Source organism: Rattus norvegicus, chromosome 13 (assembly GCF_036323735.1).
Source record: "Rattus norvegicus strain BN/NHsdMcwi chromosome 13, GRCr8, whole genome shotgun sequence".
NCBI lineage: Eukaryota > Metazoa > Chordata > Mammalia > Rodentia > Muridae > Rattus > Rattus norvegicus.
In genome coordinates this window covers 69791892-69811893 of record NC_086031.1, presented here as the reverse complement: position 1 = coordinate 69811893, position 20002 = coordinate 69791892, and the positions used below count along the sequence as shown (strand labels likewise).

At 48.9% G+C, this 20002-nt stretch overlaps 1 protein-coding gene across 1 annotated transcript; it reads right to left on the bottom strand.

The window, feature by feature from the left end:
* Nucleotides 1–1458: 1458 nt before the first annotated feature.
* LOC102552819 (uncharacterized) lies at nt 1459–5721 on the bottom strand. The gene is made up of 2 exons (XM_039091361.2): nt 5087–5721; nt 1459–2253 (listed from the first exon to the last, which is right to left on the bottom strand). The coding sequence occupies exons 1-2, from the start codon at nt 5612–5614 to the stop codon at nt 2170–2172; spliced, it is 612 nt and encodes a 203-aa protein (XP_038947289.1). The 5' UTR covers nt 5615–5721; the 3' UTR covers nt 1459–2169.
* Between the last annotated feature and the right edge of the window lie 14281 nt (nt 5722–20002).

Genomic DNA, 20002 nt, shown 5'->3' with positions numbered 1-20002 from the left:
CTGTATCTGCTTGGGCCACCCAGGAACAAAATGAAACCCAGAGCTCAAAATGCCTCCAGTCTGTTTGCTTTCTGTTGTAACTCGCTGAAGGGATTGCTATAAACAAACAGATCTTCTCCTCTCCCAGCTTCTACTGTCTGCATCCAGGGCCTTCTGGATTTTGTCTGTACCAGGACCAGTACCAGGACCCAAAGTTCGCCTCTGCCCTCCCATTCCGCTGGTGAACACATCTGAACGCTTGTTAAACGTACAGTCTTGTGTGTCCACACTGTACTTTTCCAGTTTCTGTTGCCACGGCCCTTGGCTTTAAACACTTAGGTTCTCCCTTCCGCTCCCCAAGCTCTAACTGGTAACTAAGGAGTTACTCATCTTACGATATAATTTGATGGTATTAACGATTTCTGACATCCCATCTCCTCTATGAGCCCTTCTGTCTGTTGGTAAGCCTCTTATTCAGCCATCACTGCCTAGATAAGGATCTATGGATAAAGAACTTGATGACTAGACAGGAGAAGGATGGAGACATTGATCGTTACAATTCAGGTGGAAATTGATAATCGTAGGGTAAAAAGTTTGAGCTCACTTCCAGTTTGAAAACTCACCAAACCCCATCAATCCCTGATCTCGAAAACCCACCAATCCCCAAACTCAAAAACCCACCAATCTCTGGGCTTGCTCCAGACTCAGAACTTGAAATCCCACCAATCCCTACACTGGAAATCTCCACCCTGCAAAACTCCACCCCCAGGAAACCCTATATAAGCCTATGCCCTGTCAGGTCCCTGCTGCTTCTCATTGGGCAGAAGCTGCCACCGTCTTAGGTCTTGCCCAATAAATCTCTTGTATGAGGTTTGTCGTGCTGCATATGACTCTGTAGTTCTCCTTAGCTCCTGAAAGCCAGGACACCTCTCCCGTCTTTGACACATTGTGTGAACCTACAGTAATATGGGAGGGGCGTTATTTTATACTGATTTCCAGATGGAATCAGCTGAGTTGGGAGTATGAGGAAATTCATTTCAGGCTGAAAGGAGTGTCGTGTGCAAAAATGTCCTGAGACCAGGAGAGTTGTGGCTGTGTACCTTAAAGGCTTCGTTCCTGAGGGGTCAGGCATAGACTCACGGATTAAGAATGATCAGACTACAAAAGGCTAGGTGTGCCAGATGACGAGTATGGTTTCATCCTAAAAGATGGGGGAATGCTTGCCTGAAAACAGAAGTGGCCGTGGGCACTAAAGAAGGCTTTTGAGAGAGAGCGTGGAATCCAGTCGGATATATACACATCTAGGTCTAACACAGCCTGAAACAGGAAGTTAGAACGGGTGAAGAGGAAAGTCCGGCAGAAAGGGGCAGCTAGAGGGCTGGGGACAGTAACGCAGCTGAGAAACCCGTCGTGGTGGATTGTAATCCTAGCACAGGGAGGTAGGAGGATCAGGACTTAGGCAGCAGCCTGAGAGACCAGTTTATTTATTTAAACATTTTTTATTACATTTAAATTTTGTGTGTGGATGTGGGTATGCCAAGTGAGGATGGAAAGGTCAGTGGGAATCCATTCTTCCCTTCCACCATCTGAGTTTTGGGAACCAAATGCAGGCTTGGAGCCATTTTGAGATTCTTTTATGAGGAAAAAGCCCAGGTGGGATCTACTGTAGGTTGCCTTGTATTGTTGTTCACCGACATGTTTCAATGTCCGGAAATTTTTTTTAACCTCTCCGCTGAAACTCTACGAAATGATCAAATCTCTGAAGGTAGTAATGGCAGGAACCCAGCCTTATCTATGTGGAGGCCTTTCTGTGACAAGATCTGCACTGATGTCAGCAGAAGCAGAGGAAGTGAACTCATGGGGACTAGCAGTAGGCAGGAGGCTGCTCGGAGCTAAAAGCGGGGAATGGATGTGGGGGTTCTTTCACTCCCGACCCCACACTTCCTGCAGCCCAGCTGGGTTCCCACTCCAGGTTCTGAGAAGCGAGTTCTGAGTCACCTCCTTCTTTCTTAGCTCCTCTCTGGCAAAGAGATCCAAAGGCCCCGGGGTGTGAAGGGAGGGAGCTTTACAGACTGTATTCTTTCTCCTTACAACAAAGAGCAGTGGGGACGTTGGCCAAGCCAAGAATTCAGTCTCGATAAAGGTCTTCCTCTTACTCCTGGGACCCTGCTGGTGCTTAAGGGTGGAATTTCACTTGAAAGGCAGACAGAGGCTGCTGGAATTAGCCCCAAGAAGCTGGGTAGGAGGAGGGCTTGAGGAAGGCGATGTCTTCTCCTGCGGGGAGTAGAATCGAATTAGCTAAGCTGCTTCTCGGGTTGCTGCTTTAGTCTCTCTCTCCAGTAATTGCTTGTTTACTCAACTTTCCGGATCTCAGAGGCTGTTGGACTCCTGCTGCTCTGGGAGCTGTGGGCTTACCTGACCCCCCTCCTCTTCCTACCTTTCCCTCTGAAAAGAACCCGCTGGGAAGGAACAAAGACCAGAGTTCAAGTCCTAATGAGGTCTCCAGTGAGGTGGAGGTGGTGGTGTTCATTCAGTGCCAGGCAGGGAGAAGCTCAAATCCCAGAGCCAGACCTTAAATTGGCTGTTGGCCGGGTGCTCAGAATGAGTACCCTGGGGAGATGGGCAGGCCCGGGGAAACTCAGTTTCTAGGAGAGGGGCTCTAAAGTACAAACACCCCTGCTGGGCCCATGTCTCTCATAACCTGTAGTCCCTCCCCTAGAGAGGGTATTTGAGCCTTGCGATGTGATAAATCCTCGAAAACCAGAGTGAATGAAAGCTGTGATAAACACAAGTATGCAAATTGCACCCACAAAGAAAACAGAAGATAGGCGAATCTTCCCACCCGACTAGACTATAACGGTAAGAACTTGTACTATGGCTCCCGAAAGGGGACAGATGTTTGTTCCTTCATTAATGAAGGTCATTATCTGCATTCCTATTGTGAGGGATGATCACGTCCTCAGTCCAGAAAAACGTGCCTCTGGAGACCAGCGATTCTGTAAAAAAAAAAAAAAAAAAAAAAAAAAAAAAAAAAAAAAAAAAAAAAAAAAAAAAACACTGACCAAGGGGGTAGGACCTTGCTGGCCAGCGGTGTACAGTTTTTACCTTTTAATTAAGGTACATTTCATTTACTTACAAACGGTTACAGACGTATCCTTATGAGACCCTCAGGTCTAACAAACAAAGGCAATTTACTACACAAGTGTGAATATGAACCTAATTGAAGAGTTTCCTATTGTTTCCTTCGGGACACAGCTCCTTCAGGACTCTGCCTTGCTCTCTAAGTTTGATTCTCCCCATTGACCAGAGCCCAAGGGAGGCCAGCAAGAATCTCTGGCAGGGAAATGGAGTACCTATGTCCAATGGCATCTGAGTTATATCTGCCCTTCCTTCACTCCACGGCACCCTAACTTCTTCAGCAGTACTCACAGCTCCCTCCAAAGACCTATTTCCCTTCTTCCTCCACCTGGACTGACTGCCCCTCACGCTTGCTGAATCAGTTCACCCTAGAAGACATTTCTGTAATCATGTGCTCACGTGTTTCTTTTCCTGACCTGCCTGTGCCCTCCCTACACCTAAACCGCATTCATCTTCCTACCCTCAGAATCTGGCACCGACTTAGGACTGACTCTGGCTGTCGTCTGGGGCAACTCAGGTCCTGGTTTGCTCCTTCAGCCTGACTTTCAGTCATTTAATCTTTCTTAGTCTTAACTTCTCCATTTAAAAATAAATCTTGCCAATTCCAGCTCTCACGGTTATGAATTAAGAATGAGACGGCGACGAGGACGACGACGACGGGTGGAAGTGCTGAGCAAAACGCCAGGTGGTGGAGGTGGTAGGGAGGGGCACTTAGCTCTAAGGGAAGACATTTTTGTCTTAGTCGGCTCTGGTAGCCCTCATGGAGTGGTATACACAGCAAGTTACTTCTCACAGTCTCGGATGCTGGAAGACTGCCATCGGGATGCACCCCGGTGAGCCCTTCATGGCTCAGGGAGAGTTGGTTTCTTCTGTTTTCCCTTGGCAGAGCTCTCTCTTGGAAGTCCACAGTCCTGTTAGATAAGGGCCCCACCCTCGTTGACCTCATTTAATCTTTTAATATCCTACAGACTCCAGATACAGTCACGAGGGACATTAGGTCTTCAACAAATGAACGGGGAGAAGGCACTTCAACCATAGCAGTAGGGAAGGAGATTCATCAGCAGGTCAAAGCCCTTCAGACCTGCCCCCCATATCCTGCTCGAAGATCTGGAGCCCCTCCCCCATCCATTTCACAACCAGAGCGCATGAATCATGACTTGTAAACAATTTGCAGACGTCTCAATAACTAAAGTGTTTTCCCTGTATATCCTATGGCTTGTGAAGAATAGTCCACCCACTGTTTCATTCTGTCTTTATAACCTCGGTTGAGGAAATGAGGCCCAGGTCTCTTGCCTGGGTCCTCTAACTGTACTTTCCGAGTCTTCCCACCATCCCAAGATCTCTCCCCATCCCAAGATCTCTGACGTATTTACTTCAAAGGGACATGGGGCTCAAAGACCTGGAAAGGACCAAGTCTTTTCACTATGGCCACAGCCGAAATGTTTCCCTTGTATTTGTCTCTTCCTGGGTTCTTTCCTCTTGCCCTAGTATTTTATAGTCTGAATTAAAAAGCTGAAACAAACAATAACAAAAACTATATGCCGAATGACAAAAAAAAAAAAAAGTCCTTTGAAGAAAGACCATTACAAATCCAAAGTGTTGACATTTTACGATGAGTTGAGGCCAACTCCCAAGTATCCTGCCCACTTCCTTAGTGCATTTCTTTGGGTTGTTCTGTACAATCAGGACAAACGAGGCGCTGTCGATTTAGCTGTATTCGTTCGCTAAGTTAAACTTTAACTTAGTTTAGAAGCGTCCACGTGTCAGGACCTCTGATCCACGGGAGCTCACAATCCAAATGTCAGTTGAGTCTGCTCCTTGGGACCGTGCTTCTGACCCCAACACCGACCTTAATTCTGACACTGGGAGGAGACACTGTGGGGTCCACAAAACTCCTATACACAAAATGTGTCATAAATGGTCAAAACCTTAAGGTAGCAGGGAGAATGGGGAATTTGGGACCACCCACCCAGTGCACGGTCAGGGGATGGAGTCCTGCGCTGACGATCTGAAATTCTGAGGGCGATTCTTGCCTTGGCACTGCGTTCCAGCCTTGGGTAGCTCTTTCATCTGGACACGCAGGACCAGGAGGATCCCGGGCCAAATTCTCCCTCCCGTCCCAGGAGGAAGGGCGGGGGACCCCAGGGAGGCTCGGAAGGCGCCTGGAGTTCAGGAGGCTGCACAGGGATCTGCCCTGCGTGGGACTTCCTCCTGCTCTTGCTTTCCTGGCCAGGCTGAGGGGGAGGGGAGGTTTCCTGCGCTGGCGCCCGCGGAGGGCCCTGGTGCGGCCCAGCCAAAGCGCAGGCCCAGGCTGGCCGAGCGCCGCAGGCGGGCGGGCGGGCGGAGGGGGGCGGGGCTGGCCGCGGTCGGAGTTAGAGCCGCAGCCGCCGTTGCCAGGGTTACCGGAGCGCTCCGGCGGAGGGGGAGGCGGCCGCGGCGAGGGGCCGGCGGTGCGCGGCGGGCGGGGCGGGGGCGGGAGTCGCTGCCTGGTCGCCATGGGAACGGCGCAGTTATTTCCAACCCCCGGGCCGTGCCAGTGGCGCGCTGCCAGGGTGCGAGGGTATTGCAGGACAGCGGCAATCTGCTGCGGCCGAGGGCGTAACAATGCGCCCCTTCTGGAGCGCGGGCCCCGCGGGCAAGAGGTTCCTGCTGATCGGCGGGGCCGCCCCCCGCGCGGCGAGCCTTTCGCGGGAGCTCCCAGCTGCACGTGCTGCCCCCGCCGCCGCCCTCGCCAGACAAAGGGGGCCTTCCTGGGCGCCTTTCTTGGGACCCCCCCCTTTCCCTAGCAGACCCTTTGATTCCTGAACCTCCTGCTGTCTTCATCGCTCCCTTCTTCCCACCCCTCTCAGCTGCCTCCTGGAGTGTTGTCTTTTGTGCTTGCCACCTCAAGTTTGGCCTTCCCTCCAAAGCTGTCTTAACCAGGACTCCATCTGGCCCCTCCCCCAGTCTGTCTCTGGTAGCTTTGCACATTTGTTGTGAGGGCGACTGCTCCCTTCTCTTTTTTGTCTCTCAGCTCCACCTTACCTTTTCTGTGGTTCTGCCCCTTTCATCGAACCTTCTTTCTATCCTCAGCCATGCACGACTCTTTCAGAAACCCTTGACATCTCTCCCGCTGCCTGTTCCCACTTTTCTTACCTTTTTTTTTTTCTCACGGCCGATGGGATAGAAAAAAAATTGCAAATGACCACATAGGTTGAGTTTCCTTTGCATCTTCCGCTTTCCCCACTGCAACTCTGAAATCTCATTATTTGGTCTCTGTGAGTGGTGCTATGGGATTCTGTGGCTCTTGTGGTCACCAGTATTTTTGCTTGGAAATTCAAGTAAAGGCAACTGCTGGGAACCAGCCAGGGGCTCCTGAAACACTCTGAGGGCTAACACTCTTACTCCATCCCAGTTTTTCTCACTTTTTGCTTTGTTTCACACTCCATCTTCCGGAACACACACACACACACACACACACACACACACACACACACACACGTCACATTGTTCATCCTTTGGCAGTAACTCTGCAAGAGGAAAGGGCAGGTCCCCCTCTCCAGGAAGGAAGGTGGGGCAGGGTAGCTCCTGCAGGAAGGGAAGGAAAAAGGAGGGAAGGAAGGAAGTGGCCACCAAAGAAGGTGGAATCTGTTGGGAGGGCCTTTTATTGTTTTAACTTCTTTCCTTTTTAGTTATGGAAAGGCAAGCCCAAGGCCATCCCAGAACCAGGATTCTGCTGCCATCTGCCAGGACCCCAGTGAGGGCTCCCAGAATCATGCTTCAAATCTAGACCAGAGACTTTGAAGAAACTGTAAAGTAAGAGCAAGCAGGGTTAAGAGAATGCAACATGTTCTCTAAGCCCTTTGAATCACACACAGGTCCTTCTGCAGCCAATAGAACCAGGCCACAAAGAACATTCTGGGCCTAAGAGTGTCCCAGAATACCATACCTAAGGTGAGGTATGGAGAGAAGTGGTTCTAGGACACACAGAGACATAAATCAATACAAGACAGACACAGAGCACTTGAGAGTTGAAGATGGGTAGGTCAGAAATTCAAAGCCATCCACAGGCACAGGGAAATTTGTAGGCTAGGATGGGTATATACCACCCTTTCTTAAATAACAAAAACAAATGTTAGGTGTGGGGGACATATCTTTAATCTCAGTGCTCAGGAGGCAGAGGCAGGCAGATCTCTGAGTTTGAGGCCAGTCTGGTCTATATAGTGAGTTCCAGAATAACCAGGGCTATATAGAGAGACTCTTGTCTCCAAAAAGAAAGAAGAAAACTCACAAAAATAATCAGGAGGAAATGAAGTAGAAAATAATTGTTCCCTGAAGAAGTTTGAGCTTGGAGGGAGTAGAGGTTAAGGTGAACAGAGTTCAGTATATCTTTCAATTTGTGAAAGCGTTTACATTAAAAATAATATTTCAGGGCCTGGGAGATAGACTCAGCATCCAAGAGCACTGGCTGTTCTTCTGGAAGACCTAGGTTCAATTCCCAGAACCCACACCACAATTCACAACCATAACTCCAGTTCCAAGGGATCCTCTTGTGACCTACTTCTTATGCCCTCTTCTGACCTACTTGGTGACCAGGCATGAATACAGCATACATACATACATACATACATACATACATACATACATACATACAGGCAAAACATACACATAAAATAAAAATAAGTGTATAAAAAGTCAAGATTTTATTTAGGTGTGTGGGCACTCCTGCCGTGTAGCACACATGTGAGGTCAGAGGAGAACTTACAGAAGTAGGTTGTCTCCTATCATGTGGGTCCTGGGGATCGAACTAAGGTCTCCAGAGTTTGTGGCAGGCACCTATACCCACTGAGCCATCTCATAGGCCTCACTTATCTTTTCTAATGTGTGCCTTTTCTTTTCTGCCTAGAGAGGGGGAGGGAGAGAGAGGGCCTACACATCTGCTCTCAGACGCCATACTACTTTACACAGAGCTTCTTTCTGGTGTATAAAGAGCCCTCGCTTTGTGCCGTGCATTATCACATGCCTATTTTGGACTCTTTCACACACTTATTTCCTTCTTGTGTTTTAATCTTTGGTGCTGGAGATCTAGGGCCTTGGGCATGGTAGGCCTGATTTATCTCTACTCTACCCTCAACTCTCACTCAGTAAGTAAAAAAATGCAGCCTTTCTGGACATAAATATTCCCCAGTATTTGCAGGGTTCAGTAATACAGGCACAGAAGCACTCTCCATAATGATTCCAGCTCAGGGGTCCAGTCCCCAAGTGCCCTGTGAGAGTGGAAAGGCTGCTCACGAGGATTCTTCGGCGTAGTGTATCTTTGCTCCTCCATCTATAACGGGAAAGGACTTCCTAGCCAATTTCCTGGCTCCATTAGCAGCATCTTATTTCTCGAAAGCCACAGAAATGACAAAAATTGGCCTGTGTTTTAGAAGACCTCTGAAATTCAGTCCAAGGTTAACCTCCTGCTGTGTTCCTGCCTTCTTACTTCTGACCTGAACACTTAAAGGCTGGAGACAAAAGTTGTCCTTGTAAAAAAAAAAAAAAAAAAAAAAAAAAAGTTGTCCTTGTGCTCTTGCTACCTGGCATTTGAGGAATTTAGTAACATTTACATGGGGTGGGAAGGGTAAAGCTTTGGGGGATCTAAAACTGTGTGTGTAAATATATATATGCGTATATATATATGTATATATGTGCATATGTGTATGTATGTATATATGTGTGTATGTGTGCACATATATACATATGTGTGTGCATGTGTATATATATATGTGTGTATATATGTGTGAATATGTATATGCTTGTATATATGTGTGTTTATATATGTATATGTGTATATATGTATGTATATGTGTATATATACGATTGTATATGCATATGTATACATATGTATGTGAATATATGTGTATATATTTGTGTGTATGTGTGTATATGCATGTGTGTATGTATATATGTGTGTATATATGTATGTATGGATATGCATATGTGTGTATATATATGTGTGTTTATATGTGTATGTGTATATATGTGTGTTTATGTGTGTACATATATATGTGTGTATATGTATATGTGTATGTATACATATGTATGCGAATATATGTGTATATATGTGTGTGTATGTGTATTTGTATACGTATGCATATGTGTGTATATGTATATGTATGTATATGTATGTATATGTATATGCATGTGTGTGTTGCTGGGGTGTTGCTGGGGATTGAACCCAGAATGTTGGGCATGCTAGGCAAGTGTCTTACCATTGAGCTACATCTTCAGCCTCGTTAGGATTCTTTTGTCCTGTTTTTGTAGATTACTTTCTCATTGTCAGCAGATGAAGTGGAGGTGGCTGGAATTAGGGCAGGTGTGAACAGAGCTGTGGGGCTTGGCTTCCTTCTGATGTCTCACTTGCCCTGTGAAGGACAGCGCTCCCTTGGGAATCAGTTGTCCAGTGGTGAGTGGGGCATGACCTGATGGCTCAGTCCCCCTTCAGGAGTCTGCAGTTTTGAGATTTACTGATGACCCTGCAGGCAGCAAACAGCTCTGGCTTTGCGAGCGAGGGGTTCTTTCTGCCTAATAGTGATGAACTGTATGCTTTGTGCAGTTGCTGTGTTAGATACCCCTGGATACTCAAAAGTATGAATAGCGGCCTTAAAGCTCTTTGTGGAGGCCACTAGAACAGGGAAGAAAGGAAGGCAGAAAGAATTCCCAACCAAAGAGGATTCCTGTGTACTACTCCACCTACCACCCAGCCAAACTCCAGGGTTGTCCTCCTTGCTCTACTGCGCGGATAGATTCTTTCTTTTGTTGTGACCGTCAGAGACCACTAGCAACCATTTGGATGCTGTGGTCTTTAGGAGACGGGTAGAAAAGAGAAAGGGTTGGTTGAGACAGAACGGCAGAGTGAGAGAAATTATGTCTGTCAGGGTCAGCGCTGGGTGAAAACGGAGCCCAACGTGCCAGCATACGCTGGGGTAGGAGTAAGAAAAAGGAACGCTGGGTGCGGACGTGCATCCCTTTACTCCAGCACTTGGAAGGCGAAGGCAGGTAGGTCAGAGATTCAAAGTCATCCTCAGCATCGTGGCAATGTGGAGGCCACTCTGGGCTATGTGCTGCCTGGTTTAAAAGCAAACCAGAAACAAAAGAGTCAGGAGGAAAATGAGGTGGAAATGAATGGGCCCCTGTAGGAGGAGGTAATGAAGTGAATCAGACAATCTGTCACTGAGCTCCGAGAAGAAACGGGGAGGGGTAACCTGTTTGGGTTCTCTTTTAAAATGAGATGAGCTCCTTGAAGGGCCCGTCCTTATGGAGACAGATGTGCTTTGTTGGTGCCTCCCAGGAGCCTAGGGATGGAGTTGGTGGGTATTTGTCCCGGCAGCAGTGGAAGTCGGTGAGGGCGCAAACATTTGAGCAGTTTGCAACCAGCTCTGGACCCTTTGCTCTTCGACTGCAGAAAGGGGGTCCTGATGAACCCCAAGATTATTCCCCCAGGCCCGTGCTCAGCACCTCCTTCCCCTGATTATCAGGACTTGCCCGTGACAGGGCTGAGGTGTGAGACTGGAGGTGACATGGCAGAATGGTGATGTCTGGAGTCTCTCTTAAGGCTTCTGACTGGCTTTCTTGCTTAGGAGACAGTTTCTTTAGAACATCCTGGGGGACGCTCTACTTTATTGAATTATATCTGTGTATGTCCTGGAATAACATATCTCTCCCACAGCTCGGGGCACTCCGTAGCCCAGAGTTGTCTTTGTGGCATCATTCCTTTAGATGTAGAAGGGCATCAGTATGGTTTGAAGGACTTAGAGAAAACTGTATGTCTGTGTGTAGCCTACAGTTTCCTTAGGGTCCCAGGTCTAGTTTTGAGGCATGATTTTGGGGAACACTGGATCTTAGTCTGCTATAACGGTCAGAACAGGGAGGGGCACAACCAAATTCCCTGAGATCTAGGACCATGGGGTTTTCATGAGGTGGGAATAGTTCAAAGGAGAAATTCAAACACCAGGGCTTGAGCAAGTCCTGCTCTTGGGGCCTGACTACAGGGTGAGGTGCCCAGCTTTTTCTGTGGACCTGTGCTGTGGCCTGGGGTCATCTCAGGTACAGTGGAGCTGGAGTGGAGCGGGATTTTATTTTCCTTTGAATGTGAGACTAGGCTGGGGGCGGGGGAGGTGTTGCTCTCATCCTCACGTGGATCATCTCAGGGGTCTGTGAAGAGTGAGCAGAAGCCAGGGGCTCAGTTTGACAAGGGCTCTGCAGGGGAATTACAGGATGCAGTTGTGAGCTGCAGGAAGCTCCTCTCCTGCCTGGATGATGGATGTGACAGGCTTCTGTGAGAGAGGCAGCCAGCTGCCAATTGCTTTCCTGGTATTAGCAATGGCTGATGGGGTTCATCTGGAAAGCCCTGGTGGGTATTAATGCACAAGTCAAAGGAGGGCCAGAGGCACCTCACCTGAACCCGAGGGCCACTTAGGAGGCAGCCATGGACAGAACAGCCTAGGCTGTGGAGGTGAGGGCTGAGTTGGAAGCTGAAGGGGTGTGGATGGAGAAACAGATGACTTTCACAGGAGGCAGAATGAGGTTCACGCCCCATGCACCTCATCAAGCTTCAAGTGCTGAGTTCCTGGCACAGGACCCAGGCAGCTCCGGTCCAGACACTCTTGGCTATTCCCAGGTCTCTGACCCTTCTTTGTGAGCCTCACAGCACTTCTATACCCACTTCTACCTATTGCCGGCCTTTGTCTTGGACAGTTTGTTCATCCTTGGCTGAGATAGTTCAGAGCTAGTAGGAGTTAGACTTAAATGAGCCTCAGCTTGAAATTCAAAACTGCGTCCAAGCTCTCTAGAGGCAGGCGTTCAAGCCTTTGTGTCTGGTCCCCACCTGCTTTTCCCTCGGTTTTGTTTCTTTGAAACAGTGTCTCATGTGGCCCAGATCCGTCTCCAATTTACTGTGTAGTGGCAGATGACCTTAAACTCCTAATCCTCCTGCCTCCACTTTTCACATGCTGAGATGACAGGTATCTGCCACCGTATCTAGCTTCCCCTGCATTTTTAAAAAACGCATCTAGCATTTGTAGGTAATACCTGTAGTCAATCGGAAATACTAATGTTACCATATTCCTGAGAATGCTGGGCTCTCACCTGGGTCCCTACCCTGTGCTGTTCTCTCTCCCTGAAACACTCTCATCTGTGCCTCCATTGCAGAGATGCCGGGCTTGTCCCATGAGGCCTTTCTTCCCTCCCTCCCTCCCTTCATCCCTCCTTCCTCTCCTCCTCCTCCTTCCTTTCTTTTTTTCTTTCGACGGGGTTTCTCTATGTAGTCCCCTCTGCATAATCCCTGCTGTTCTGGAACTCTCTGTAAGACTCAAACCCAGATATCTGCTTGCCTCTGCCTCCCAAGTCCTGGGATAGGGTTTCTCTGTGTAGTCCTTGGATGTCTTGGAACTCGGAGACCCGCCTGCCTCTGTCTCCTCAGTGTTGTGAGGCTTTTCAAAGAGCTTATGTCTCATGTTTCCCAGAGATCCTTTCCTAATACCCTCTGCTCCCCAGTCTGGAAGAAGGTGTCCCTTTTGAATCCTCCAGAGGAGAGTGTGCAGGCCCGGGTCCTAACTGTTTCTTTCTTTGACTGCACTGTGGTGTGTAGTCGTCCTTAGTCTCTCCAACAGGGAACCACTTTCTTCTGGTTCTTCTCAGAGTTTAGCCGAGAGGCTGATGAGGAACTGGTGATTTGTCTAGCTGCTAATTGTCTGTGATCCTTTGTCCCTTTGTCCCAGTAGAGTGTAAGCTCCCTGTGACCAAGAACTTGTTTTTCTCATCCTCTCTTAAACCTAGTATTTAGCACAGCCTGCAAACAAATATCTGTTGGATGAATACATAAAAGTCACGGGCTATGATTCACTTTTTATTTCCCCTGGAGTGCTCTAGTGACCTCATGTGAGGTCCTCAGCATACCGAATGGTTCAGTGGGATGTGTCTCCAGTGCTCGACCTTATGCAACACTTTTGATCTTCTCTTCTGAGTTCTTTTCCAGTCTGTGCTGCTGCTGTGGCCTGTTCCGTGGGGGGAGTCCCAGCTCTGAGCATGACTGTGAAACCCAAAGCAGTTAGGCCTCAAAAGCCTGACCTGAGGCTAGAGCACATGAATGCTATCCCCATTTTGTACCATTTTGATATACACCTTAAATTAGTCTCAAATGAGGCTAGAGAGATGGTTCAACAGTTAACAGCTCTCGATGGGCAAATATGGAGACCAAAGTTTATATCCCAGCACCCATGTAACAAGCTGGGTATCCCACCAGTAATATTTCTAAGGGTTTGACAAACCTGCCTTCTGTAGGCACACACATCTGTTCTGACCTCTCTCTCTCTCTCTCTCTCTCTCTCTCTCTCTCTCACACACACACACACACACACACACACACACACACATACACTCTCTCTCTCTCTCTCTCTCTCTCTCTCTCTCTCTCTCTCTCTCGATCGAGTAACCATAAGTAAGAAGCATGCTTTCTCAGATGGTTCTGTGGGGTTGGTTAACCAACTGACCTTCCACAGTTAGTCCCTGCCCTGGCTGTTTTTTACATCCTGGTATCACACACCCTCAAAGGTGTACCTTGCCTGGGAGCTTTCGTTCCTGGCTCTGGGAAGAAACATGGGAGAAACTCAGCTTAAAATAACCAGTTTCCACTCTGGCTCTCTCACTAGTTCTAATTTGGGTCAAACCCTTTGACTTCTCTGCTTCTCTTTCCTCAGCTGAAGAGTGCTGGCTTCCTGCAAACCATGCTCTGTGGGATTTGGTCGGGGTTCAGCCCCTGCTGTGTCAGCAGCAGGCCACTCACTAAAGGTGTCTTTCCTCTCTTCCTCATTGGTTTTGTAAAATGGCCTGTCCTCCTGGCTGGTGAGGTCCGGTGAGCAATGTTGTTGAACATGAGCTCCACTCTGGTGGGAAAGCCAGACCAGGAGCAAAGGGTGACTAGACCAGATGACTCAGGGATTTGGCAACTGGCTCATTCTTTGGAGCATTCTGTAAACATTGGTCAATAGAGTCTTGCAACATGCCTGGCAGGTGGGAGGCGGGAAGAAGCAAGGGCGTGGAGGATGTGGAGGCTGGGAGGAGGCCAAACATATTGCTCACAGAGGCCAAGGGTGACGATCTGAGATGCTCCTCCACCACACTGACAGGAGGCACCTTCTCGAGCTGGCTGCAGGGTGATAAGTTCTCACGGTCATGGTCTCTTTCTGCCCCCTCATATTTCCCACCAACCTCACAGAATCTACCCCCAACCCCACCCCAGAGCAGTTCCAGAGTTCTATACATTCCCTTCCCAAATTTTATACCTCAAAGCCAAAGAAAAGTCCAATATCTGGTCTTAGTATAGGGTCTGGAACAGGATTTGGGGAGCAGAGGCCTTGCCCAGCCCTCTCTTAAATTCAGCCTGCAGGTGTGGTACGTTCTGCGTGTTTTTGCCCGTAGGTTCTTGGGAAGCTCATTGGGTAACACTGAGGGAGGTGGGGGAGCTTTTGAGCTTCCTTGGCTTTTAGTCATTACATCTTCAAGTCCTAAGGCCTCTGTGTACTACCCACCATGGTTTAACATTGAGCCAGGATCCCGGGGGTTCCTCTTCCCTCAGCAGCCTGTATCACCCCAAGACAATCACAAGAAGGGGATATTGGGGCCTAAATGCATGGCTCTCTGCCCCCTCCACAGAGGTGGACCCCTCCTCCTAGAGATGCCTTCTTCTACTTCAAGGGGTTTGATTCCTGTCCCCCTGGCAATACCTAACTGGGCCAGGCCCTCTGCAAAAGGAAAAGGGAGGTCAGTACAGATGGACAGCTTGGCTGAGCTTCTGTGTCTGCTGTTCTACCTATGACCTGGTCTTGTGCCTTCTTTTTTTGGTGGCAGCTAGAGGCAGGAGGCCTGAAGCCTTCTCCCACGTGGCCAGTGAGTCATTAGTCACACTCCTGCCTTTAGGGGCCTTGTGGTCAGGTGCTTAGGAGACCCTTTGTTCTACTCATGGCTTACACGGTGGCCCCAGGGGCCTCACTTCCTCTGTCCCTAGACAGCTGTTGGCTATGGAGTCTCTAGTGCTAATGTAGTGAGCCAACTAGATGGAGACTTTCTCTCCAGGGGAGTCTCTGAAGGGGGAGGGGAAAAGGGGGATGACAACCAGGGAGGAAAACTAAGTTGGCAGGGATGTCCTCTGCAGTTCCAGTACTGGCACAGTCATTTCCAGATGAGCACACTGATAGTCACACCTGAGTTATACTGTTTGCAAGTCATCACAGGTGCTGGGCTAACTTAGCCCAACTCCGTCCCTTTCCTTCTCCCTCTTTCCTGTTCTTACCCCCTCTCCAGACTCCATCCTGTGATCATCAGTGAGGATGAATTGTGTCCTTTACTTCAAGGTGGTTCTCAGAGTGTGGCACTGGGGCCCCTAGCATCTGGATTAGCAGGGTGCTCAAAATGCAAATCCCCAGGCTCAGCTCAGACCTAGGGAATCTGACACACACTCAGCATACAGAACAGCCACCCAGGCCCTCAGAGGGACTCGAAGGCTTCAAGCACTGCTTTGTCACCATGTCTGTGAGAGTCGGAGTAAGCGAAACCCTGTCCATAGCAGAGAGGCAAGGTAGGTTAGGGTAAATGCTCTCCTGAGCTAGGTTCCTGGTGAACAATACCCCCCACCCACCCACCCTCAGCAGCTTGCAAAAGATACTGGAGGCTCCTGCCAGCCAACAGCAGTGGCATCTAGGAATGCTAAGCAGGCGGTTTCTGCTTATCCTCTCCTAATGGGGGAGCGGAGAAGGCGCAGAGGTAGAACTTCTCTTCTTTTCAAAGTGTTGAGAAGTACAGAGGGATGGTAAAAAGAGAAAGAAGAGAATGACCCCAAGGGAGAATGCCTTCTCCTTAAGTAGCAACCTGTGTGAGGAATGAGGTTAGTCGGTAGGCAGGCCTCTCCTCTGGAAGGGTGTCATTGGGTTTTCTGGGTGCTCCTGAGTATGGAGCCCACAGTGTGATAGAAAGGAGGGGCTGGATGAGCACGCGGGAGAACCTGGCCACGGTGCTGTAGGCCTACAGTCTCATATCTGAGAGGCCGAGGCCAAGCATTCCAGGTTTCAGAGCAGCAACCTAAGTTCAAGTGTGACTCTATCTCAAGAAGGCAGAGGAGGAGGAGAAGGTGGAGGAGGGTGGGGGAGGGGAAGGAGGAGAAGGTAGAGGAGGAAAAAGAGACGAGTCATGGGAGACGAACAGTTTGGACACGTTCGTTGTGGCTTGAGGCAAGTCTTTGTGTCTCGTTTCCCAAACTGCACGACTGGACTGGTCGTTATCAGCTTCACTTAATCTGGAACAATGCTTTGAGGATGAGACCCTTGTAGAGGAATCCTTGGAAAGTTTAACTGATTGGTACTTAACAACGCTAGGGGTGTGTGTGTGTGTGTGTGTGTGTGTGTGTGTGTAACCCAAAGTGTTAGCAGATCTGCGGGGCAGTTGTTAGGTTAGAAAGGCCAGTTGAATAGAAGTCAGGAAATCTGCATTCTGCTTTCTTTTTTGCCTCTACCCAGCCTTATTAATGGGAGTCAGCTGCTTTCCCCATGCAGGCCTCAGTTTCCCCATCGTACAGTGGATGTTTCCTAGGCAAGCTAAACTTGAGCAGCTGGTGAGCCCAGGACTTTGCGTAGTTGGTCCTCAAGGTCTTGACTTTCACTCAGGCTCCGCAATAGTCTTCTCTTTGCTTCACTGAGAGAAACCAAAGAGGGACACATGAGGATATTGCTGCTAAATTCAGGACTCAGACCCAAAGCATGACGGACGGAGACAGAAGGCAGAGCTGGAAGGCTGTTGGGAAGGGTGATGTATTCTCTGAGACAATTCGCTGAGAGTCTGCCTGTTTGTTTTTTTTTTTAAACCTCTGAAGCTTAGGTTGGCAACTCATAAACAAAGGAGTTTCCAAGAAAGAAAAGCAAGTGGCTGGGTTTATAAGATTTCAGTCCTCTCACTTTGCTGGTTTCATTGACTTGGAAGATTTGAATTTTCCTTTTTTTTTTTTTTTAATTCTGGAGACCAGAAGGGAGGTTGCTTGAATTCTACATCATCTCCCCCTCTTTTGTAGTAGACCTTAGGCAGACTGTTCAGGAAAGAAGGTGGAGGGTGGACAAATGCCTTCTGGAAGGGAAAAGAAGAGAACCCAGTTTCCCTTTAACAGACCCAACTCTCCGGCATCCTCCTCATCGTCTCTGGTCCTGGCTGCCTGCCACCTCTGCTCCCACCCAATGCAAGGGTGTTCACCCTGAGCCTCACACACATTCTTTCTGTTCTTCCTTGTTGGGGGCCACTCACAACCCTGGGAAGCAGATGAAGTGGTCAAACAGGTATCAGAGTACCTCAGGGCCCTAGGAGGCTGTAGCCTCCTCTCCTGGGAACAGCCTGAGGCTATTTTACTCCCTTAGTCAGCACTGGGTGGGAAGGGTGAGGGCCTGGGAAGGCCAGTGGCGTGAGCTTCTGTAGCAATTGCACCTCTGTAAACACAATAATAGCAGGTCTGGGATTATGGTTGTCACCCCTGATAATTATCAGCTGCAGTGCCTTTCCCCCCCTAGGTGGACCACACCGGGCTCATCACTGCACAGGGGGCTGTGGTGTAAGTTCCAGACTTCCAGATCGCTTCCTCTAGTTGCTAGGCAACTGAGAGTATGTGTCGGGAGCAGGGATCTCATTTAGGAAAAATCTCCCCAGGTCTCCCAAATTACTGAAGTCTAAATTGATTGTTCTCCAAGTGGGGACCTTGCATGACTGACTGCTCCCCTGGGAAAGTCGGAGGCTGTTCTAAATGAACAACAGGCTGGGCTGGTACCAAGTAAGGGATCCAACCTATGCTGGCAAGTGGAGGGAGGGAGGCCATTTGGATGCTTAGATTCCATAACTTATTTAGGCATGGGTCTGAAAATGTCATGCTGGGTCAAGGACCCAGAGCAATAGTTCCTGTGGCATCTCCTGATCGTTGACATGAGAAGCAGCTTGTATCTGTCTGTCCTGCTGTGGCCAGATAGGCCAATGAGGGGGTCCAGCAGAAGAGATGGTGAAAGGAGAGGAAGCTGAGTTGGTGTTAGTTGGCTTGTTTTGGTGGCAAGCACCTGTGTGTCAAGGGGCAAACCTTGATATCTTTAGTTCCACTCCCAGGTTCCCCTCCACAGGGAAAGGGAAGACTTTTGGAGTTGTCTTGATTTCTTGCTGAAGGTGATGTAATTTAGCTCTGTCCCTCACACTTCAACCTCCTACCAACTTCGTGGTTTGGGAATCCATTCTTGAGAGTCTTAGTTTCTGTATCGCATGTTGGAACAGAACTGTGGAGAAAAAGAGGAAGCAAAAAGTACTGATCCTGGTTTCTGTTGTTCCCCCCTTCCTTTTTTTTTTAATGGGTGTATGTATATGGAGGTCAGAGGTCAATGCTGAATGTCTTTTCAGTTGCTCTCTACCAAGTTTTTTGAGGCAAGTGTCATGCTGAACCCGAAATTTACTAATTTGGCAAAACCAGCTGAGAAATGAACTCCAAGGATTCTGCTGTCTGCCCTGGAGACACACTGCTGGCCCTGGTTTTTTTTAATATGGGTGCTGGGGACTTGAACTCATGTCCTCACACTTGTATAGCATACACTTTACTTATGGTGCCATCTCTCCATCCACTCCCATCGGATTTTGAAGAATATGCTGTGTACATGGTAGAAGTTCCTAGCTGTGAAGAGAAATCAAAGGCAAAAGCATTAGGATCTGTCCAACCTTCCTTACACTAGGGCAGGTGCTAGGGCCAAGAGGGAAATGAAGACCAGTGTGACCCAGTTTTTGCTCTCGGAGTTCACGCTCTAACCAGGGAGGTGTCACATGCTCTTCTGCAAATGAAGGTCATTTTTCTTTCTGGGAATGAGCTGCTCACAGCAGCCGAGGTTGGGGCCTTGCCTAAGGTGGAGGCAGTAAGAACCAGTTTGTCTTCCCAGAGAGAGAGAGAGAAAAAAAAAAAAAGACTTGCTTGGGGCCTCTGCTTGCCTGAATGAGTATGCTCAGAACGCCTGAGTCAGGCTGGGAGCACCTCCTAGTCGCTGGGGCTGGTGGCTGTGGGGAGCAGACCGAGGGAGGCGAGGTGTTCCCAGGGACGGGAGCTGAGGAGGTGGCTGTGCAAAGCTCTTCAGTGTGTGATCCTGGCCAGTCCTCCACCTATTGCCCCGAGGAGATGGCGATAAAAAAATTGCTCAACCGCTTATGGTCACTGTCCTTAAAGATGTGTCAGAGATCCTGGTCACTGTCATACATACTCAACAAGTATGATCTAGATAGACTTCACATGCGTCAAAACCGTCGTCTCAGATCAGCTTCGCTCTGGCTGGCTCGCACGATGCTTCAGCCACCAGCCTGGGCTGCCTTCCTCCTGGAGTGCCTGCCTCTCTGTCTCTCATTCCCACTTGCCTGTTTCTGATTTGCATGGCACCAAAGTATCTCTTGGTTTCCCCCGCTTGCTCTTTCTCGCTCCCGAGTCTCACCGGCTCAATCCAGGCAGTGAGTGATTCGTTTGGTCATCACTGGCATCTCAAGACGGATCCTGTGTGGAGCCTTCTCCATCTTCTTCCAATCTGCTGTCAAACAGTCCCTGTCTGGGCCCTTCAAAATGAAAGAAAAATGAAAGACCCCTTGAAGCTGGCCCAACCTTATTTGTACTGTCATCTCTCATCAAATCTTCATGCATAGTCCTATTCCCCAGCACAAGTTCCTGCAGTGTGCCACCGGCTGGCTTACCCCACCCACCACCCTCTTCTTTCTGGATGGCATTGGCTTGTCACCTCCCAGACTCCTCTTTAGGCCTCCCAACATAAACCAGGTCCTCCCTTTTAGTTAGCATTTTCAGATCCCCCAGGTGAAGGAATTGTCTTCC